Source organism: Pogona vitticeps, chromosome 2 (assembly GCF_051106095.1).
Source record: "Pogona vitticeps strain Pit_001003342236 chromosome 2, PviZW2.1, whole genome shotgun sequence".
NCBI lineage: Eukaryota > Metazoa > Chordata > Lepidosauria > Squamata > Agamidae > Pogona > Pogona vitticeps.
Window position 1 is genome coordinate 139,914,889 of NC_135784.1, and position 23,802 is coordinate 139,938,690.

Genomic DNA, 23,802 nt, shown 5'->3' on the forward strand with positions numbered 1-23,802 from the left:
ACCAGCTAACATTTCTGGGCTTTTTCCTGTGGGCCTTGGCAGAAGAACGACATCAGTGCACGTTCCAACTTTAATTCTTTATTCGTTACATTTATATGCTGTCTTTCCCTTAATAAGTGCAAGGCACCCACGAGTTCTTGCCATTTTTATCCTCCGTTTGTTGAGACAGGTCAGGGCTGAGAGCAAGTCATGGGTTCAAGGCCACCCAGTGACTCTCATGGCCAAATGGGGACGACAACATGGAACTCACAAGACCAAGTCCAACTGTCTAACCGCCTCACCCCATGGCTTCAGTCTGAGTAAGCTGCTATGTTTCTGACCGCCATTCCTGTACTAGAGAGGGCAGGTATGGTTCATGGCTTACTAGAATGATATGGTATTTCAGTCGGCTGCAAAACGACAAAGGAGCCGTGGTTTTGGGTTTCTTCAAGGTGCCCGAATGGCCGCTTGAATCCTCCCTGTGGCAAGATATACAGAAGAATTCAAAAGCATTACATAAATCTGCCCTTTGAGAAAGAATTACGAGGTCTCTACGCTGGTTCAGCCAGAGTCCCCATTTGCCTCACACACACAGTGTAACTCTTGGGTCTGGTACCCAAGCTTATGAACAGAAAAGGTGGAGCTAAGACAGCTTGAAAGCACTGACCTGAGCCTGCGCTTCTCGGCCAGACTTAGCGGCATTGCTTGTAGCATGTTAATTCGCTGACTTGCCGGCAGGCCCCGGAGTTCTTTCACCAGCAGGCTACGCTTGGCTAGGGAGGGAAGCACACGGAGGGCGATTACAGGCCTGTGTTGGAGGGCCAAGGCAGGCAGGACTGCATTTCCCAACAGCTGACATTTTGGCCATCAGGAGAAAAACAGGTCAAAGGGAGGACTTTTCTTGCTCTTTCTGCTCTTGATTTGGACCTCATGAAAAATACGTATGGGGATGATGATGGGCAGCCAGGAAACGGCGTGCTCTCTGGGACAGCAGTTGTTTCCATAGCATATTTCTTGGAATATAAGACATAAGACATAAGAAATTTATTTGTCATTGCGCTCACAAGTGGGTGCAACGAAATGAGGTGCTCTTCCCCAAGGTAAAACTGGACAACACTACAAAAAAAAGTTAAAATATACACAACTTTCACCATCCAAATATAGATACCCCGTTTTCTCTCAGCAATTAAAATTCCACCAAAAACCTACGGCCCCGCATTTAAACTCAATACTGCACTTGGGTAAAAACTGTTCTTGAATCTGCTTGTCCTTGCTTTCAATACCCTGAATCTCCTTCCTGATGGTAATAATTTAAAGAGCTGATGTCCCGGATGAGAGGAGTCTTTCAGTATGTTAGATATCTTCCTCTTACATCTGTTCTTAATACAATTTTTCCAAAGAGGGGAGTGAACAGCCAATGATGTTTTGGGCTGTCTTAATCACCCTTTGAATTGCCTTTTTCTCTGCCACTGTGCAGCTCGTGAACCATACACAGAGACAGTAGGATAATATGCTCTCAATCGAACTCCGATAGAAGGTGATCAACAAACTCTCAGTCAATTGTTGCTTTCTAAGAATCCTTAGAAAATACAACCGTTGTTGTGCCTTCCTGATTAACGCAGCGGTGTTTGCACTCCAAGTCAGGTCATTTGTTATGATAGTCCCAAGAAACTTACATTCAACCACCTGTTCCACACAAACTCCATCTATATACAGTGGCTGAATGTCTGCTCTTTTTTTCCTATAGTCCACTATGAATTCCTTGGTTTTTTGGATGTTAAATAAAAGATTGTTTTTTTTGCACCAGCGGGATAGCTGTAATACCTCGTCCCGATACGCAGACTCATCATCCCCAGAGATAAGTCCTACTAGTGTAGTATCGTCTGCAAATTTGATAATCCTATTACTGGGATGGTTATTGGTACAATCCGATGAATAAATGGAGAACAGTAGTGGACTAAGGACACAGCCTTGTGGAGTGCCAGTGCTGAGTATCTTGTCAGTAGAGATGTAGTCATTCAGTTTAACCCTTTGTGGATGATTTGTTAAAAAATCCAAAATCCACAGACAGATAGAATCTGGAAAATCAAGATCTTTAAGTTTGTCTATTAATCTGTGGGGTATAATGGTGTTAAAAGCAGAGCTAAAGTCCACGAACAGCATTCTTACATAATTCCCTTGTGTTTCCAAGTGGGATAAAGCCATATGAAGCACAGTATTGATCGCATCCTCGGTTGATCTATTTTCTTTATATGCTATGGAAACAACTCATAGGGAAGGACCTGAACTTGAAAATGGACCTCTTGAAAGGGTGTAGCTGCTAGCGACTGTAAGCCTTCTAAGCATCATTTACCTGGAACAGGACAGAGCCCCCGTTGCCTATGGCAAGGAAATCCACCTCATATCCTGACCAAAGATGGTGGAGCCGTCTGGATGGGTGGGCCATGTACAGAGAACCGGAGAATGAACAACCTTCCAGACTACATTTGACTGTAACTCCCACCATCCTTTACCATTGGCTGGGGATGGAGCCCTAATATACAGAAAATCATAGCCATTGTTCCCTATCATGTGAATTTCTAGGATGGGGGCACAATACGTATCCACTCAGGATCCTCAACTCCTTTGAACCATGCCCAAGAATGCCCCTTCCTAGCTCTTTGCGCAGACTTACTGTCTTCTTCTTCATGACTAGAGTCCAGCTCTAGATCAAGCTGTCGGACACTAGGCCGCGCCGAGCGGGACACCTCCTGAAGGGGGGCACGGTTGCTCCTGTGACGCAGCCTGGTGGTGCGATTATAATACTGGGAGAGGATGGCTCCTCTGCTGCGGCCTGCAGGCAAAAGGGGTAGGAAAAATGAAGGGTAAAAGAAGGCAGGGCATCTCATTACCCTGAGCATTCAGTCCCCTGATCCGGAATACAAAAGAAGCCAGAAGTGGGCCCAGGGCTGCACAGGTACTTCCAGGCAGGCTCACTCAAAACTCACCAATAGTACGGCTAGGCATACTGGCAAGGATGCGGAGCGTGGCTGAGGAGAAGTCAGGATGTTCCACAGTCTCATCTACTGCAGCCCAAGCCTCTGTCCGGTGGGGAGGAGAAGCCACAGAAGCCGCGTTCTCTGGAAGTTGGAAAGGGAAAAGAGGCCTAATTACAGAACCACCAGCCTCCTGTTGAGCTATCATAGCTGCGATCTTCCTCATATAAATTTCCTCTTTAGTTCTTTTCCTTCTTCCTAGAAGGTGGTGTTTCTTGAAAAAGTTTCAAACCTGGCCACTTCTTCCAAACCCATTCTTTGTTTCCTCTCTCCCTCTTTCTCTCTCCCACCCCAAAGCCAGAATCAACCATTTGGTCCACAATAGTCCTTATGTGAATAAAGTTATATGCTGCCACATGGCACTTCCCTCAACAATCTGTAAATCAAGAGCACTGCTCTCATGGGGGCATTAAGAAGCGATCAGAGTATTAACAGATCTCTAAGCCACACATAGGAACATGTCATTAGACTCCTACTGTAGTTCTTCCCTGTTCCCTCCCCTCATTCAACGTGAGTGAATGAGGAACAGATCTTCTGCTAGAAAACATCCAGCTTACTTGCATCTTGGCTGAGAGGATGAAGGTTCTACTTAAGCAGCAATGCTCATCCTTCCCTAAAAGGACTGTACCGCCTTGCTCCCCTCAAGGGAAGGGGTGGGTGGACTAACTCAAACATTTACAGCTGCCATGCTGGCTCAAAACTGAGGAATCATCTTAGATTCTTGGCACACAACCTGGTTCAATGATTGCTCCCTAAATCAGGGATTCTCAGCCTTGGGTTCCCAGATATTCATGGACTACACCTCTCAGAAATCCCGGTCAGCACAGCCAGAAATAAAAGCTTATTCCAAGAAGGTCTTGGGACGTAAGGTAGGAAACCACTGCCCAAAAGTATCAAACAAAGGCGAGTTATCCAGCCAACGATGACACAAAGAGACAGTGTTAGCTAGAAGAGAAAACCCCCAAGCTTCTATGGTTCAAATGTTTGCATCCTGACAAAACATATGTGAGAAGAAAATGTGAAAGCACCTTTATACCAAACATGATAAATCCTTGAGCTTCCTGAGGTTTTGAAATACTTCATATGTTCAAAATGTAATATCCATTCTCTGTGAGGATAGCATCTACACTGAACATTAAGCAACTCCTCCAAATTTAGCAAAGGCTTAATATCTTGAATTGATCTCGATCCTTCATGGGCCCATAATGCTGAACATGAAATCTACTGACCTAACCAAGCATCTGTCAGAACCTTCTGGGCTGGAAAGTAGGTAACCATCAGCTTAGAACTGCAGGGCTGGAAGGGACCCTATGGATCATTGAGTCCACCCCTGTCATGGAGGCACAGTGGGGGAATTGAACTCCCAACCTCTGGCTCCACAACCAGCAGCCTAAACCACTGAGCTATCCAGCAGCTCAGGAGCCAACTGAGTGTTTCCTTTGCAACAAGATTCTTCCTATGTGCTGTTGCCTCCTCAGCCCTAACTTCTGGGTGATTCCTTTGGTCCTGCCTCTTTGCTTGTCCTCTATCTTGACTCGAGTGACTATTGACGTTTCGTGCAGACTTGTTAGAAGTTCCTTTCTTTTTTTACTACAAGTTGTGGGATTCTTGGGAGTTTTCATTCAAAAAGTTAACATATTCAAGCGATGTTCTTATGACCTCTGGCTTGCTTCAGACTGGTACCCATGGCACAGCCCCAAAACCTCTCTTATGAGCATACCAACCTGCTGAAATACATGAGGATGTTGCTTCCTATGGGAGGGGAAGGACTTAGCAAGTCTAGAATTTCTACCACTACATAAAAAAATCAACCAAGCAGAACATGGAAGGAAGGCATGGAAAGAAAACAGGAATGTAGAGAAGGTGGCTTCCACTTGCTGTCACTATGTTTGGCATGAACTACACACAGATACTACACTTGATCTTAGCCAAAAGGCCGAGAAGTGATTGTTTGGCATGAATAAATACAAAGCACATGCCCTAAGCTGCCAAATTAGTTTCACTAATATAATGTGCTTATTTGTATGTGTTTGGATAATATGGCAATTATGCTGCTGGCCTTCAGGACGGGGTGTTCTTCCATGGCCATGGAGAATGGTCCTTGTAGAAAGCTCAGATCGTTCGGGTCGCTTGGTCTCTGTACAACATCAAGGCTGGGATCTGCACAACATCAAGGCTCTCAGAAGTCTTAAGAAAGATCTTAGAGGAGTTCATAATAATGTAGTTATACGGAGGCAGTGGAGGCCACTCCGGGAGGCAGTGGAAGATAGGAGGGCCTGGCGTGCTCTGGTCCATGGGGTCACGAAGAGTCGGACATGACTAAATGACGAGTTATATGGCACATCCTGCTGTCCAACATGATTTCTTTGTACCTATAGTAAATCTTACCCAGAGATATTTGCATAGAGTCTTCAAAAGACCCGTGGGAAGAGAAAAAAGCAGCAGAGATACCAAAACCTCATTACATCTGAGAATCTTATGTTTTTTGACAAATTTCTGAGTTTATGAATTTTCAGTCTTGTGATCTGTGTTTCATTCTTCAGCATGAAAGAGATTCACAGTGGCTGAAATCCTGTTCTGCAACTTTACCTCATGTAATGAGGATGATATCATCAGCCATGCCATGACCATTTAGGGTCAACAAAAAGCTGCCTACAGCTTACCCCATCAGGTTTCAGGGATCTCTAGGGATTTCCCCTTGTCCTGGAGTGGCCTTCAAGAGCAGCAGAACAAGAGAAGGAATGATATAAAGTGCCAGTCCCAGTGATGGGACTGGGACTGACAACAGTCAGCATTTTTCTGCTTTAAATCATTCCCACTCCCACACCATGGCTCCTGAAGGCTGCCCCAGGATGAAGGGGATCTTGGGGGGAATGAAGGCTCTGGCTGGTGATGGCATCCTTGCTGCAGGAAAGCCTGATTTAATGTTTTACCTTCTGTGATCCTATAGAGGAGAGATATCATGGAGTATAGTCGTGCCCTGATTAACGATTACCCCGCATTACGATGAATCTGCTTCACTGATCGCAAAACAATATTTTAAATGGGGTTTTTTTCGCTTTGCAAAGATCAGTTCCCTGCTTTGGGAACCAATTCTTTGCATTATGACAATCAAAACAGCTGATCGTCGGGTTTTCAAAATGGCCACCGGGTGCTCAAAATGGCTCCCCGCTGTGCTTAGGGACGGATTCCTCGCTATACAGGCACCGAAAATGGCCACCGTATGGAGGATCTTTGCTGGACGGTGAGTTTTTAGCCCATTGGAATGCATTAACCGGGTTTTAATGTGTTTCAATGGGTTTTTTATTTTCGCTTTACGTTTTCGCTCTACAGCGATTTCGCTGGAACGAATTAACGTTGTTAAGCGAGGCACCACTGTACCCTGTCAGTACTGTTTATATCCCCATGAAAGTGGGGAAGTGGAAACAGCTGGGCATGATCAGTTACACTGTTCCTTCTACCATGACCTTTATCAAGCATTTCTTTTACCTATTCTTCAAAAATTCACAGGGAGATCTGAAGAATTTTATATTTCATTGCTTCTTTCATATTACTAGTAAAGTGGCCAAATTTTGTGTGGCCACAGCTTGCTATAGTTTTCTATTAACACAATGATTCCTTCCTTTCTTTTCAGATGCTTGTTATATAAATTTCATATACTACATGAATGTGGTGCTTAGCATAATATATATAGTATATTTCTGTTCTGTTCAGTATTATTTATTTAATGCTGGTTTTTTACTGTAATAAAGTAATGTAAGTACAGCAGCTTTGCCAACAGGATTTCAGCCAGTGTTTTGCTTCTCCAAGTCAGTCCAGTTGCTTCAATACAGATATCATTTATATTTGCTGGGATCGTATGGTCCCTGAAGGGTATCCTGGAGGGATGGGATACTGCAGCACTCCCTCTGCATGTCTAACAACATAAACGGGAACAAATAATGTTCTGGAGCAGATCAAGAGTGGTCATGGATTCACAGCATCCAAAGTTTCCCCGTTACCCAGGCGTCCTCCTGGAACAGGAGTAGAAAAGCTTTGATAGCCCTAAAAGCATTGTAGTTACTTGGACTAACCGGACAGACATCCAAAACCAACAGGAGAGAGAAAAATCCTTCCATTTTCCCTCTTGTTGTCAAGAGCCCAGGGGGACATCAGAAGCAGGAATTCATTTGTCATGGACTCTGCCTTCCCACCTCCACTGGACTGCTCTGTATGTTACACAACAGCATTTCACTAACCTTACTAAATAAGCAAGACCATAAAACAGTCCAAATATTTGGAAGGTCTTAAAGCAAATATGCAAAAGGAAAATGAGTATAGTTAAGAGTAAGCAAAGAACAAATTTGCCCCAGACTTCAGAGTGGTTAAAAGGGAGTAATCAGATGCAAACAGAAGTGTTGTGTAACTTAAGGGCTTTGTTGACATGGAGCATTTTTATAACTACACATCCCAGAACCATTCTAATGACTATCTTGTTCATGATGGGAGTGCTCCTGCCCAAGTGCTAATCAAGTCTAGACAAATTTACATTCCTATGAAATGGAAGGAGATCAAGCTAGAATATCTCCATTCCTTTTTTTTTTAAGTGAAGGAGACATCTCTGTGAGGACAGGACACCAAAAATTAAAATCTGTGGAGAAAACAAAAGGAGGTGGGAAACAAGATATGGCCTTTCAGGCTAACAAAGGACCAGGCTTGTAGCATGCCTTGGAGTGATATTAAAGGGATGCAAACACCAGGAACGCCCCACCAGGAATATGCTTGGCATGTGCTGTTCACTGTAGTAACCTGAGTCAACAGGACTAGCACTGATTCTGTCGCGTTTGATAAGGTGAAACCAACAGGGATTCAGTGACAGCTTGGGCAGCCTCTGGGGCCAGGATTGGATTAAGTTATCACATAAAGGCATTTCTTATATTCCTTTTAAAAGACACTGCATTTTACTTCCACTGGCTTTGCGAAGCCAATCTAAGACAGAGCCGGGGAGTCAAGTTCTTAGCCCCAGGCAATCTCTGAAGCCCACAGGTTGAACTGTTGCTAGGTTCCCCTTGACAATTTTTGTCCAGTCGTGTTCAACTCTAGGGGGAGGTGCTCATCCCCATTTCCAAGCCATAGAGCCAGCGTTTTGTCCGAAGACAATCTTCCGTGGTCACATGGCCAGTGCGACTTAGACACGGAACGCTGTTACCTTCCCACCGATGTGGTCCCTATTAATCTACTTGCATTTGCATGCTTTCGAACCGCTAGGTTGGCGGGAGCTGGGACAAGCGATGGGAGCTCACTCCGTCGTGTGGATTCGATCTTACGACTGCTTGGTCTTCTGACCCTGCAGCACTGAGGCTTCTGCAGTTTAACCCGCAGCGCCACCACGTCCCTGTTGCTAGCCCTTGCCTTGCCTTGATCTACTTCAAAGGGCTACTGATAAGACAAAACTGAGTGAGTGGGCAGAGCGTCTTCAACTCCTCAGAAGCAAGTTTTCAATCAAAAATATGAAAAAGGACTTGGAAAGAAAATGCAAAAAAATATTTGTGTTCCCATTCTGCTTTTTTACTGTTACAGTAAGAGAGGAGATGCTCCAGCCACGGGCCTTAATTTGACCCACGGAAGTTCCCTATGTGGCTTGTGGAGAGTCCTGAGGGTAGGGACCCTCCTCCCCTCTAAGGGCTCCCCAACTCTAACCCAGAGCCCCAGGTGCAGAGACTGCCCCCCACCCTGCTGGTCTTCCCAACTAGAAGGTAAAAGGGACACCGGGGAATGAGACTGTTACCCTGACCAGCAAGTGGAGGTAATCAGAGGGATGAGCCCTCGCTGTCCTGCATCTTCCCCAACTGGGTGATGCAGCTTCAGTGTGCAGTGTTTCCAAAAACCATGAAGATTTAAAAAATTGTTGCCTAGAGCAGAGGTCCCAAACTTTTTCCAAACTGCGGACAAGTTGGGAGGGAGGGGCACACATGCATGTGCTCGAGTGGATGGAGCATGTGTGTAGATGGGTGCGCAGGTGCTAGTGGGCAGGGCACCAGTGTGCACATGCACAGGTGAGCAGGGTGCACATGGGGGGCGGGGCACCCGTGTGTGTATGGGGGGGGGAGGAAGATCTGTCTCCGCAGCCCGGTCCTGCCAAAGGCACAGCTATGGTCAAGCCTCACTCCACCATCTTGCTGTTCCCATGCAGCCATCAGAGAGAGGGCATTGAGCCACCAGGGCTCCTGAGGGCAGAAGCGGCCTTTCTCACCTCTTGCCCTGGAAGGCAGGTCCTGCATCTCCAGCTGCTCCTGTTCAGCCAGAAAACTCTGCTCCTGGATGAGCTGGTGGAAGGAATCATGAACGGCACCTTCATCATAGGGACTTGTGTCTTGGCTGTGGGGAAACAGAGAATCAGGGTAGAAAAAGTGTTCAGCCAGCAAAATGCTTATTGTGACAGCATGTGATCTAGGTCTCCTCTGATTCATGAGGGATGAAGCAAGGCAAGAGTCAGGTGTGTTATCAATGGCTGAATGTCCTCTAGAACCCAGAGATCCTGCCAGGAAGAGTTTCAGCAACCACAAACGGATCAACGGCAGTTGGCATGGAAGTATACCCTATAGCCCTGGCCATTGGTTTAATACCCACGAAGAACACAACCCAGGTCTTGCAAAGCTATAGCCTCAGAGGAATGAAGAGGCCTTGCAAAAACAAATATACACATATTGCAAACATAAGGGCAGAAACAGACACAGATTCACAATCCAAGACAGTTTGAGGTTTTTCATGTCCATGTCTGAAATATGTATTGCAAAGACAGTGCCTATTTCAGCTCCTAACCAAGTATTTGTGCACTGTGCAATCAGTGAAAAACAAAAACAGATGCTCAGCAGTCTCACGTGTTTTGGGACATATGTGGCTGTACTTTGAAGTTACATCTACTTCTTCCCTAACCTGTAAAGAAGCCCTATGAGAGGATACAGGAAAATACCATGAAGGGCTCCCTTCCCTCAAGCTGGGTTTAGAAATGTCCTCCTTTATCTTGTTTCAGAAAAGTATCCCAGGTGATAAAGGATTTTACAGAGAAACATTGTCAGGTTCCTGCAGAGATAAAGCCGACATATTCTTAGACATGAAACAGGACCTTCCAAAGCTCTTTATGCTGGTTAAAGTTTCTGAACCGTCTCTCTGCTATGACAAGCCCTAGAATCATGGTTCTTCCACTCTAAAATGAGGACTTTCAGGATCAAAACATGCCAGAAGGGAAAAGTTCCTCACCATGTCTCTGAGACACACTGGATTACCTTAGCAGAAGGCAGTGCTACTATCCCTCCTTTTAGAATCAATGCAATTGATAGACAGAACCCTTATTCACATGCTTCAAATGGGTATACAGGTCCCAGGTGAGGTGCTGAGTATTTATGAAGCTCTATGATAATAACTGATCTGCATACTGGAGATCTGTATACAGATGATAGAGAAACTAAAGCCTCATCAATGCAGGCATTACAGATGTAAACAAATTGTGGGGCATGCACTGAGAATAAATATAGCCCAATTCAAAATGTTACCATTTGGATGACAGGTGCTTTGGAACTCACTGCCACACTGTTCAAGAAGAGGTAGTGCAGATGATGGAAATGTGCAACCAGTCGGTAACATGAAGGGCCCCCAGAAGCCCAAAAGCAGTCCTAGTATACCCCTATTTAAGTACAGCACTCAAAGCCTTCCTATTAAGATGGAAAAGATTTAATGAGGTGTTTTGAGACATTTTGAGCATGAATGAGAACAGCCACAACTGTGGGCATAATCTGTTATGGCCCTGGGTGGTGAGCCTTGCACGTCCCTGACTGATTAGCAAATGAAGGCTCTTATGGACCAAGGCCCTGCAGAAAAACAGATCCTCCATCTGACCCAGTAAATTCTCCTCACCAGTTACCTCATGAAGTTTTAATTCCACAAGCATGGCTCTAACAGGAACTGCTTCTGGCCCACAAGTTCTCTACATGCCATATTTATCCTATGGCTAATCTGCTTTACTCTGGGATGAAACCCTGGCCTCTTTTGATGTAAAAAATCAATTAAGGCATATAAATGTCTCCTTTTCAGAGTTTTTCAGTAATTATTATGCCTTGAACTAAACATGCACTAAAATTTTCAGTCTTTGGGCTAGCTTGAAACAACCTTAAATATTTAATGGCACACTTCTTGCTTCCTACTGTGTTTCCCGAAAATAAGACAGGGTCTTATATTAATTTTTGTTTCAAAAAACATATTAAAGCTTATTTTCAGAGGATGTTTTTTTTTCATGTACAACAATCTACATCTATTCAAATACAGTCATGCCATCTTCTTCTGGTTGCTGCACCATGGTGGAGGGCAGGGTTTCACTTAACTAGGGCTTATTTTTAGGGTAGGGCTTATATTACGAGCATCCTGAAAAATCATACTAGGGTTTATTTTCAGTTTAGGTCTCATTTTGGGGGGAGACAGGGTATTTCTATGGCAAGACTTGGAAATCTTTTTTTCACACTTTTACAACAAGCAGGGTTTTCAAAGTGTGTGAGAGACTGAAAAAAAATGGTTTACTATTGCCATCCCTCAGTGAATTTCTATGGCCTAGTGGTGATTTGAAACCAGGTCTCTTGAATCCTAGTCTATCATTTTATCCACATTGGCTGAATCCCTTGAGACCCTATTTTGTGCCCAGAAGAGAAAGAGAGACTCCTCTCTTGGTCTGTGTGTTTCATGACCCATCATGTCTTTTCTCCCATGAGCCCAAAGCAGCCTACATGGGTCTCCTCCTCCCTATCTCCATCCTCACCACCATCTTAGGAGGGAGGCTCAGGCTGATAGTGGGCGACTGACATAGCTCAAATCATTCACCGAGATGCAAGGCTCAGTGAAAACTTGAAACTAGATCTCCCAAGTTTCCATCCAAAGCTCTAACCTCTACATCCTACTGTCTATCAGACTTTCAAACATCTGTGTGTTAGACATCAGAGGGCCTTAAGAAAGTATGTCCTTCTGATGGAAGTATGTTGGGATCCTTTGAAGACAAGAAATAGAGATCTCCTGCCTTTCGGTTTCCAAGTGAATGGAGTGCTTTGCCCTACACAGATCCCAATTCACGCTGCTCATCTACTTCGTTGGAAGGCATCCTAAACAATTTCAAGATTCCTTGCACAGAGGAGGTGAAAGACACCCCATTAGATTTTTTTTAATTCATGTATATATTTAAAATTCGGCCACACCCACCTGTTTGTCTCCCGGTTGTCAGAGCCGTGAAAGGTGAAGGTGACTGTGTGGGACATCTTGAATTCCGGAGTTTACAAGTTCTTGTCTGTCAGTTTGCGTCCCTCTTCATTTCTCAGCTTGAAGCTGTTTCTAAATGCAGGTTGGACAAGGAGCCCATTACTCAAGAGAAACTGCTCCCACTGAGGCTCTTTGGGCTCAGCATCATCCCTTCAAGTTTACATGATCCTGAAGTCAGAACGTCCAGCTGGGCCTCTAGTCAGTTTCCATAGTCATCAAGGCAAAGCTGAAGAACAAGCTGCAACATTCAAGCCTGCCAGGCATAAGAAACACATGGTAGTAGTTGCCTCTCAAAGCAGGACGTAAAACAGAAGCCAAATGGCAACCAGAGGAGGAGGAGCAGCCACCCAGTCAACTGCATGCAAAACAGGGTGAAGATGAAGGAAAGCAGGAGGTTGAGACAAAGGCTGCTATTCACACCACAGTGCTGTGACCTCGCTCTGCATTTCAGAACTCTGATAATGCAAACACACCAGCTGGCGGCAGGCCTTTTCCTTCACCCACCCACCCACTGCACCTTGGGTGGAACAGCTGGGGAGAGGAAAGAGGGGTTTTCCATGAATGAATGTGGGGTAGAGTAAGAGACTCTGCATTTACCTGCAGGTGCTTCTTCTGGCTTGAATATCAGCAGAGTTGGGCAAAGTTTCTTTTTGCTGCCTCAATCAAGGATCCCCAGCTGTCACCCCATGTTACTAGGGAGATAAGGAATGTTGCAGTCCGATGCACAAGGGCTGCTGGCCTGAGGGAGGCTATGGCATGCCTCGCCTCAGGCCCCGCATTCTTAGGGGTGGGGGAAATACATCCCCTCAACACTCTGGGAACCAACTAACTCTTTACTGTACTTGCACACTGCGCAACAACAGGCAAGCACAGCAGAGCTTCCTGCCTGACAGGAAATTTGCCTCCACCCCTGACTGGGGTGGCTACCGGCAAAGCAAGAGGAGAAGAAAGCAGAGAAATGATACTAGATCTATAAAACAAAAACGAACAGAACATGGTCACCTGGATGATAAAGCTGGTGTTTGGAGTCGGGAAAACACCATCGTTTATCTGACACATCTCTGTTGTGCAGAAGTTGCAACATTTTTTTTTCACTTTGATGCACCTTCTATTTCAGAACTTTGTATGAGAGACACCCATTATTTCACAAGTCTACAGCAGCCCAGGAGAACAAAGGAAACAGCTCAGTGGTGCCTTACTTTAGGAAATCATAATGCAACCAAGTGGGGAGGCAACCCAGAAGTCTCCAGATGTTTCTAGAATACAGCTGCTGCCGTTCCCTCCCCCCCCCCAACCATAATGGCTGAAACTGACAGGAGCTGGGAGTCCAAACAACCTACAGGATGCCAAATCGCCAGGACTTTTGCCGATCTCAGGATCATGGCAAATGCAGAAGAAAAGATGTGGGAGCTCCACTGCAGTTTTGCCCCCTGCTTGAAAAAAAGCAGAAAACCAAACCTGTGCTGTGATGAAGTACGTTTTTAAAAAGGGATTTAGTCACTTAGATGGAGACACTAAGAAAAGCCTTTTGCTTATCCTCATAAATTACACCTCTTTCAGAGCTGACACTCAGAAGAGGGAATCTTCCTCAGATTTTAAGATGTTGGCAGGCTGGCATAGAAGCACCTAGTCCCTAGGAGCAAGGATGGTGAACCTTTAGCATTCCATATGTTTTGGACTACAGCTCCCAGAATCCCCAGCCTGTACTGTCAATGATATAGGAATGTGGGAGTCACAGTCCAAAACATATAGAGCTCCAAAAATTCACAAGCTCTGTCCTAGGACTGTATGGATCTACAGTGGTGCCCCGCAAGACAATGTTAATCAGTTCCTTTTAAATCGCTGTTTAGCGAAAACAAAAGGGCAAAGGCACTCCCACTGCAACTTGAGCAGCCAGGGTTCTGATTGAGAACATTAACAGCTTCTCTAATATGACATGAAATATAGAGTTGAAGGAAACATATGGACACACTGCCTAAATGCCAAGTTTCTCACTTTCTTTATTCTCACCCGAATGAAAAGGTTCAGCTGCTATACAAGAGATACACACAAGAGGCATCTGCTTGGCCAGTCATGGCTGCCAGCCTTCCCATTGCTCCCCATCTAAATTCAAAGGCTTTGTCCTGCTTTTGGCATCAGCCTAACAGAATGCCAAGCTCTTACTACAGCTTACATCCATGCAAGAAGCTTTACCTATTTCTCTCTAACATGTTTCCACCTGATGAAAATCTTTACCCTGCTAAGGATCTGTGCTGTCCTCTGCTCTTAGGGCACTCTTTTTTTTAAAGATACCTGTCCAGTTTTAACATAATCTCTGCAGAATTAAACAACAGGCTTGGGGTTTCCTGTGCAGGAACAATAGGTTTGAATCTGTGCAGGGTAAATACATTTAACCTATGCAAATGAGATGGAGCTCTGCCCCACCCCCCAAAAATGCTGAATATGAACAAGAGTGTACCTTTTCCCTGTCAAGATGGAGTAGAAATTAGGGCAGACACAGAAGTTTTTTGGGAGCAATTGCACCCAGCTTTACTCAGCAGAAATTTTTGAGAGGTTTTGACTCAGTTGCCCAGACAGGGAAGGATGATCATAGTTGGCAGAACAAGGGCTGAGCATTAAGGAGTTAATCACAGTGCACCCAGCCTCTCCTCCCTGTCCTGACAGGAATTTCACTGTGTTAAACTCATCTACCCTGCAGGCAAGACTGGGCAGATAGATGTGTTTGGCCTCATCCATACCTACACCCTTTAATTCCAGGAAGAGATGCAATTCTGTGGAGCAAAAAGCACAAAAACCCAGTCAGTTACACATGAGGTCTCCTTTACTGGGAATATATTTGGTAAGGTCCCAGAGAGGTAGGTACTATTTTCATCTAAGAGCCGGTATATAGTTCCATGCTTTGCCCTCTATGAAGCAGTTTTCTGTGCACATATTCATAAATATCAGAAGAGGCTCCTGTAGGAGATCAGAACTGTTGCCTATTAGTCACAGGGAAACTTGTTGTTTAGCTATACAGCTAGAAGAAGATAACTGGGGCGCTCTGGATTTATTTCCTCCTTGACTGAGTCCTGAGAGATTTTGGAAACAAATGGCCAGAAAACCTTTGCTGGAATACCATCGTCCACCACGAGTCAGTTGTGGACCGAGTCACAGGATGGGGCTGGCTCCTCCTATAAGAATCCAGAACAAGGAACCTTCACCCTCTCCTGAATATTCTGGACAACAACACCCCCTCACCCCCACGCCACTCTTTCACCACCAGCCAGGATGGAAACTGGAGTAAGAAACATCTGCAGGGCCAATGATTATTCTAAAAGGAGATCAGAATAGCTCCAGGGTTGTTACCCTGTGAGGCCCATCCACCTGGGTCTAACTCAGGGAAGCAGAAACATGACAGCCTTTTTTCACTGCTGCATTCCAGATATGTTGTGGTTTGGGGTTTGACCTGGTCAGCACAATACAGTAACCCCAGCAGAAAAGATTCCTGCCTCTGCTAAAGATCTCTCTTTCTTGGCCAGTTCAGGAGTGAAACGGGGGGGGGGGGGCAGCAAGGTGTGTCTTCAGTGCAACTGGGAGCTCCAACCCCCAAACAAACGCTGCAGGCAGCTGACTTACCAACCCAAGGCTTCCCAATGGCCGGCCGTCTTAGCTCCTTGGCTCTCTCCTCTTCCCATGGCTGGGTGCAACCCTCTTACTAGTAGAAAGCAAAGGCATCCTTTTCCTAGTCTATCTCCACGTTCTGCTTGCTCTCCCGAAGCAGCAGCTTCTGTCTTAATGGAAAAGTTGCATGCCCAAGGCTTTCTGCTCTTGCTGTGCCAGCCAGAACAGGCTGCAATCTCATTTCCCACCCTTCCCCCTCGTCTGTGTACTCTCTCTGCAGCTAATGCCTTCACATTATCTGGCCTGATGTACTGGGACATCTCAACAAGATTCAGGAAAGCATCCTTGAATCACAAGCCACGCCCCAATTCTGCTTTCTCACCCTTCCACTGAAGAGCCCAGCTGACTGACATGAAGGTATCGCCATGATGAAACCCTATTTGCAAGTACAATAAATTGGTTTAGGACCCTAGTATTACTTTTAACTGTTTTGAAAGGGCTCTGTTTTGGGCGGGTGAAAGATTAAAAGGGGGCTCAGCTAGTCCTACTCATCACAAACATTCTAAATAGAAAAAAAAAAAAAAACAACAATATGACCAGGAATTAAAAATCATAACATAATGAAAATAAAGGGTTTCAGAGATGTCTTGTGTAGAATCAGTGCAGCTACAATTTTTTGGTGATAATATGTCTATGAACTATATTTAGCCTGCAAGAACAATCCACCCACTTTTTTAAAGTATATAATGCAATACTTGGATTGCAATGCATGAAACTTTGTTTAAAAGAAGTAATTCTACTCAGGAAAAAACCGCACCCTAAGAACTTAGTGGACGACTAAGGAGCCTCTTTCCCCAGTATTGCTTCTGCTCTTTTTTTGCTTAGAGACCTTGGTAAGGGAAGAAAGAGGAGAGGAATTTGCTTTTCAAAAAATAAAACATGTTCCTATTTGATTCCAGTCCAAAGTCTCTACTACCTAGCTGCCACTGCAGCGCCCTCCTCAGGAAAGGGAGAAAGGCGGTCGTTGCTCCCACGCGCGTCTTGGGTGACTCTCTCTCAACCCTTTCTCTGGGTCTCTCAAGGGGGCGGCGGCGATTTGGCCAGTCTTGCGTGAAGAAGGCTGCGACGCTCCAAACACCGCCGCGTGGGCGTGAGAAAAAAGCCATTTGGGTCGTTGGCCGCACTGTTTCCTAGGAAAGGCTCTTCGGATCGCTATCTGATCAGTTTTCCCACCAGCAACCAGTTACTCACATGTTCATCCCACGCTGGGTCCTGGAACTTTGGAGACCCAGAGGAGTAATTACGTAATCGGGACCACGCACGCGGTCCCGAGTTCGCAACCCTACAGAGACGATAGGCAATCGCAGAGAGGAACAATGGTAAAGGGAACCTTTCCTGGCTTACAGATTGGGAAAAGGCACAAATTCAGAACCCCGCAGGTCCCAAATAGCCTTTGTCCGGGTACACCAAGGACCTCGCTCACCGCTTACCTTGAGCGCTTCACCTGCGGAGTCGCCACAAAAGTCGCAGAAAACTTTTCCGCCCGCCGCGCCCCCGCCCCGCGGCAGCCGGCAGGCCCCACCCGGTGCCTCACCTGTGCGACAGAGGACGCTGGGAAGTGCAGTCCTTGGTCTCTTCCAAGCAACTACAGTACTCGGAGCAGGCTCTTTCCTCGGGTCGCCTTTCCTTTTATTGCAAAAGAGCCGCTCTTTGGTAGAGGTCAGTATCTGCTCCTGGGAACAACATGCACCATCCAGGAAGCCCCGGTGTCGAGAGTTGCCTTTTAATGGAACCTTTCACTGACACGGAATAGTGTTACTTTATTCTTGGCTAATTCATCAGGTGCGTCTCCATTGTAAGATACAGAATTTTTATCCTAGCTTAACCTGCGTGCATTTACTCAAGGAATCTTGGCGACTGTAGTTTGATGAAAGTGATGTGAACTCTGACCTCAGCCTTCTGTGCAGAAAGATCATTCCTCAGCATTCCCTGACCAAAATAAATGTCTGTTCAACCAGTTTACTCTCACATTCCTATGTATGCTAACATGAAAACAGGCTCTGTACAGGTCACACTGGATGCAAATCTGTTTTCTCCACTGTGTTGAATTAAGTGAGATGTAATTCTCAGTAAAGTCCTCAGCAGCATTGCACTTGAGCCCTCTAGCGTGATTACAAAAATGCTAGGCAAGTTTTCCCTCACTGACTGGCTACACCTTTTAGATGGATTGTTACGCCTTACTGCTCTGACTGGGTTGTTAGTACTACTTGTGTTTACCATCTCTCAGAGTGGTATTTGTTTGTTCCCTCTTATATTTGTATACTCACTGTTTTCACCTTTAAATATTGTCTTTCAATGATGTAAGCCAGCTTTGGTCCTTTTTAAGGAGAAAGGTGGGATAAAAACATTTTAAATAAATACATTACTAAGAATATTCAGAACCCCTTCCCAATTTACCTGTTTGGCTGTCATCTCTCTTTCATAATCCTTTCTCTGTTTAAATAAAATGCTAACTCTGAAGAAAGCTTTGGAGAAATAGAGGAGGAAAGAAATTGAACTTAAAAAAAAGGAAAATAAAGAAATTGAACCTAAAACTGGCCAGGTATGTTGCAAATTCTAACAAAGGCAAATACAACAGTTTCACACAGCCATACAGTTCATTTCAGAAAAATATATTCATTGTACATTTTTCCTAACATGCAGTTGCTGTCTTTGAGAGTATCTTTCTAGAATATAGTTAGATATAAATTAATTAACTATCTGTAGAAGATCAGGACCCTGAGTTGTTGCTGTTGTTTTTACTTCTGTGCAGGCAAGTAAGCAGAAAAATAAGTACTAAAAACTTCTTTTCATCTACAGTTACCCTTGAGAGAAGCAGAAGCTGGAGGACTGTCAGTAATAGAACAATATCGCACTTGCTGGAGACAATGCAAGAAGATTCCTTTTCTTTTTTTGGTCTCCCCTTGTAAACCAGGCTGCCATGTGGAGATATGGTTTGCTTGCAACACACATCCCACACAGGCTGACTTGACACACTACAGGAAACAGCCTGTTCCTGTCACATGGGCCTGCCTTTATCATACTGCACTTATATATGTACTGTACAGGCGAAGGATCAACTTACTACCAGAGTTTTTTTTTTTTAAAGAAGAAAAAGTTACTCTTTAGTTTGTCTCTCTCTTCTTCCAAAGAAGCAGCCTCACCGCCAGAACTGCACTTAAGGTTAAGGAGGCAGGGCTTGGTGGTGTGACCTTACCAGAGAAAGAAGCCAAAAGAAGAAAAGGACAAGTGGCTTCTTTTTTGGAGGAGAAGCTGTAAGTACTGCTGTGTGTTACCAAACAGATAAGGATGAGCTGTTTGCAACAGAACCTGAACTCTGTATACGTGTGAAAGTTTCTCTGACTGGGATTAGCCACTTCATTAAAAGCTGAGAGAGAAAAGAAACTGCACTGTTTTTCTTTCTCCAGGCCTGACCTGAGGCAGACTGAATCTTGGGGATATCTGCGTAAACAGAGGAGAAGAGACTATGGTTCCCATTTGGTCCAAGTGGCAAGACGTGACTGGCCATTTCAGGAAACAATAACAGGTCTTAAATCCAATGCAATTCTAATGGGTAGCCCACTCATACTACCTGGTCTGTGTTTCTTTATCCAGTTTGGTCAGATACGTTTTAACGAGCCTCCTCAGAGGCTGGATTTAAAAAAAAAATTCTTCGCCCTCAGTGTGCCATTTTGAATATGAAAACAACTACATAGTTTATAGTTTTATTGGGTGATGTCTATATCGTACTATATGTTTGCTGCCTTCCTCATTTCCAGCCAAACTTAATTTGGGATCTCCAAGGCTTTCACGGCTGGGATCTGATGGTTGTTGTGGGTTTTTCCGAGCTCTTTGGCCTTGTTCTGAAGGTTGTTCTTCCTGACATTTCGCCAGTCTCTGTGGCCGGCATCTTCAGAGGACAGGAGTAGGAACTCTGTCCATGCTCCTACTCCAGTCCTCTGAAGATGCCGGCCACAGAGATTGGCAAAACGTCAGGAAGAACAACCTTCAAAACACGGCCAAAGAGCCCAAAAAACCTGCAACAACCATTAACTTGGGATCATTTAGCAACCAGGCCATAGGAGCAGACATAAAATCATGGGGCATTAGCAGTGCGGCAGGTTTTGTGTGTGAAGGATGAAGAAGGTATCACATGTTCAAAGTGAGCAGGTAACCTGGTGCCTTCCAAGTGTTTTGGATGTCCTCTCCCATAATCCTTAACTGTTGATCATGCAGGCCGTGGATTTGTGGAATTATAATGTGAATTATCCGCAGATCCCCTGTTTGACCGTTCTATATTTATTTTTATTTATTTATTTATTTATTTGATTTGTATCCCGCCCATCTGGTAAATCGATACCACTCTGAGCGGCTAACATAAAATATACAATTATAATAGCATAAATCCAAAAATATCAAAATATCAATTAACAAAACATAATAAATCATAAATAATAAATAGAAAAAGAAGAGAAAAGTAATTTAAATTAAATTAGATGCTGGCAGGAGGGAAGGCCTTGACATAAAGCCATGTTTTTAATTGAATTTTGAATGTACCCAGCGAAGGGGCCACGCGAATCTCAGGAGGGAGATTGTTCCAAAGGCGAGGAGCCACCGCCGAGAAGGCCCGGTTTCTTGTCTTCTCTCTCCGGGCCTCCCTCGGCGTCAGGCCCCTCAGCCTCACCTCCTGGCTCGCGCGGGTGGTTCGGGTAGAACTTGGTGGGTGAAGGCGTTCCGCCAAGTATCGAGGTCCCAAACCGTTTAGGGCCTTATAAGTGAGCATTAAGACTTTGAAGTCGATACGGAAACAAATGGGCAGCCAGTGCAGTCTAGCCAGGATGGGAGAGATGTGATGATATTTTCTCCCTCCGGTGAGAAGTCTGGCTGCTGCATTCTGCACCATCTGAAGTTTCCGTATCAGCCTCAAAGGTAGCCCCACGTAGAGCGCGTTGCAGTGATCTAATCTTGAGATTACGAGTGCGTGTACTAAGGTAGTGAGGGCCCCCGTGTCGAGATAGGGCCGCAGCCGGGCAATCCGCCAGAGGTGGAAGTAGGCGGAGCGGACGACCGACGTCACCTGTGTTTCCATGGTGAGCGTCGGGTCCAAGTGTATGCCCAAGCTGCGGACCCCGCTCACCGGGGCCAAGGTCGCCCCCCCAAAGGAGAGAGGGCCAACCAGGCCACCAACTGCGGGGGGCCCCACCCTCAGGACTTCCGTCTTGTCCGGGTTCAGCCGCAAGCCATTTTCCTGCATCCATTCCAGTATAGTCTCCAGGCAGCGCTGGAGGGTCAGGACGGCATCACCTGCAGTTGGCAAAAAGGAGATGTAGAGCTGAGTGTCATCAGCGTACTGGTGACACATCGCTCCACACCTCCTGATGACCCCCGCTAGCGGCCTCATATAGATGTTAAATAGCATTGGGGAGATAATCGATCCCTGTGGAACCCCACAATTGGAGCTCCACGGGGCCGAGACATTCTCCCCAAGCTGAACTCTCTGGGGGCGGTCCTCCAAGAAGGAACGGAGCCAGGCTAACGCCAGGCCACCGATTCCCAGCTCGGAGAGCCTCCCCAGGAGGATACCGTGGTCGACGGTATCAAAGGCCGCCGAAATATCGAGGAGGACCAACAGAGACAATTTGCCCCTGTCGGCCTCCCTCAGCAGGTCATCATACAGGGCGACCAATGCCGTCTCTGTCCCGTGGCGCGGCCTGAAGCCCGACTGGAACGGATCCAGTGCATCTGTTTCATCCAAGAGTGCCTGAAGCTGGTCTGCCACCACCCTCTCCACCACTTTGCTCATGAAAGAAATATTGGCGACGGGCCTGTAATTGCCAATTTCGTCCACCGCCAAACTAGGTTTCTTTCGTATGGGCCTAATGAGTGTCTCCTTGAGGGCAGATGGGAATCTGCCCTCAAGGAAAGACCCATTTATTATAGCTGTGGCCCATTCAGTTGTTTTCGGCCTGGCTGCTTTGATTAGCCAGGCCGGGCAAGGGTCCAAGGAGGAGGTGGTGGCCCGACAGCGGTCAAGCACTCTGGTCACAGAGTCAGGTGTAACTGGCTGAAAAGAATCAAAAATAACCGGGCAAGACGGAGCGCTGGACATCTCAGCTCGATTCACTGTATTCAAAAAGGGAGAGAGCTCCCGGCGGATGGCCTCCACTTTAGATTTTAAAAATGCCGCAAATTGGTCCGGTGAAAAACTAGGGGGAGGCCGATCTCCCGGGCCAACTCCGGATAGGTCGCGCACTATACGGAAAAGTTCCGCCTGCTGGTTGGATGCTTCGCTTATCCGGTTAGCGAAGAATGATCTACTGGCAGCCTTCACCTTACTCAGGTAAAGGTTAGTTGCGACCTTAACGGCTATCCAGTTATTGTCCGTCGGATTCTTCCTCCATCTACGCTCTAGCCTTCTCCTTATTCACTTCATCGCCTGGAGCTCCTGGGAAAACCAGGGCGCCGGACGTGTTCTGCGTCGGAGAGGGCGTTTGGGCGCGATCGTGTCCACTGCCCGGGTGGCAGCGGTAGACCAGCTATCCACCAGGACGTCGACAGGAGCGCTAGCCAGGTCAGCGGTAATCCCTCTCATGGCATCTTGGAAACCAATCGGATCCAGTAGTCTTCGAGGGCGGGCCATAGCAATAGGCCCCTGCTCCCTGCGTGGGGGGAGAGCCACTGTGAGGTTACATTTAATCAGGTGGTGATCTGACCATGACAAGGGGACTGACACCAGGTCCGTCACCATCAGACCACTCTCACCCCAATTGGAGGAAAAGACCAGGTCCAGTGTGTGACCACCCACGTGGGTGGGGCCGTTGACATGTTGGGACATGTTCAAGGAAGCCATGGTTTCCAAGAACTCAGAAGCTGGCCCAGTAACCTCTGCCTCCGCATGCACGTTGAAATCACCCAAGACCAAAAGCCTCGGGGATCCCAACAATGCCGCGGAGACAAAGTCAGCCAGCTCCGGAAGGGAAGTGGCTGGGCCGCAGGGAGCATGGTAGCCCAGCAAAATCCCAATTCCATCCCTGGCCCCAATCGACACGTGGAGGGCCTCTAGACCCGGCCTTACCGCCGAGGAGCGCCTGGTAACCTCCAAGGTGGATTTATATACAATGGCTACTCCCCCCCCGCCCTTCCAGTCTACCCTGGTGCTGGACATCATAACCGTGCGGGCAGATGAGAGCCAGAGGAGGTCCACCCTCCCCATTAAGCCACGTCTCGGTTATGCATGCCAGGTCTGCATCCTCCTCCAGAATAAGATCTTGAATTAGCTGGGGCTTGTTGGATACAGACCTGGCATTCAACAGCAGCAGGGTTAGAGTGGAAGGCTGGCTGAACTGGTTACCTCGATTCTGGGGGTTGGTCACAGCCTCAGAACAGTGAACAGCCTTCAAACATCTGTTCACCGTTCTACTAACACGAGTGGGGGCTGCGCCAACGCCATATCGCCCTCTACCCATAACCACCGGGATGTTGAAAGGCCCCTCGCTGGTCAGGCAGGCCTCCCACTCCATACCAGACAGAATAAGGAAGGAAAAGAAAAGAAGAGAGAAAGAGAGAGAGAAAAAAAAAACTTAGCTAATAACACAAACGTTCTAATACAAATTTATAAACAAATACAAAGTAAATTAATTTAAATTAAATATATATAACTATGTATAAACATAATAATAATTAAAAAAAAAGGTGTTACCCCCCCTACCCCCCAACTAGATCAAGTCCATCCTTTAGTGGCTCGCAGCCTTGCCCTTTGAGCTTTACTGATCTTAATGATGTTATTGATGGTAGTAAATTTTTCCAAGGCTGTTTGGGGTAATGTTAAGTCCAGAGAAAGTGCCGAAGTGGAGATGTTACTCACTGAGTTGTT

General features: G+C 46.1%; 2 protein-coding genes and 1 pseudogene across 2 annotated transcripts in view; 1 reads left to right on the forward strand and 2 right to left on the reverse strand.

Annotated features, from left to right (window-relative positions):
* Positions 1 to 15,527, reverse strand: part of TMC6 (transmembrane channel like 6) — a 34,616-nt gene extending 19,089 nt beyond the window's left edge. The window contains exons 1-7 of the mRNA XM_078384258.1: positions 12,888 to 15,527; positions 12,234 to 12,543; positions 9,247 to 9,371; positions 2,967 to 3,098; positions 2,654 to 2,812; positions 647 to 752; positions 365 to 458 (exon numbers count right to left, since the gene is read on the reverse strand). Of these exons, the coding sequence (XP_078240384.1) occupies positions 365 to 458; positions 647 to 752; positions 2,654 to 2,812; positions 2,967 to 3,098; positions 9,247 to 9,371; positions 12,234 to 12,289 (672 nt within the window). The 5' untranslated portion in view covers positions 12,290 to 12,543; positions 12,888 to 15,527. The remainder of the gene's footprint in view (positions 1 to 364; positions 459 to 646; positions 753 to 2,653; positions 2,813 to 2,966; positions 3,099 to 9,246; positions 9,372 to 12,233; positions 12,544 to 12,887) is intronic.
* LOC140705252 (U2 spliceosomal RNA) lies at positions 4,742 to 4,962 on the reverse strand (annotated as a pseudogene).
* Positions 15,528 to 16,876: 1,349 nt separating the features above from the next.
* The window catches only part of TMC8 (transmembrane channel like 8), a 34,267-nt gene continuing 27,341 nt past the window's right edge, over positions 16,877 to 23,802 (forward strand). The window contains exons 1-3 of the mRNA XM_072990673.2: positions 16,877 to 17,732; positions 18,750 to 19,204; positions 19,358 to 19,476. The gene's annotated coding sequence lies outside the window, so the exon portion shown is untranslated. The remainder of the gene's footprint in view (positions 17,733 to 18,749; positions 19,205 to 19,357; positions 19,477 to 23,802) is intronic.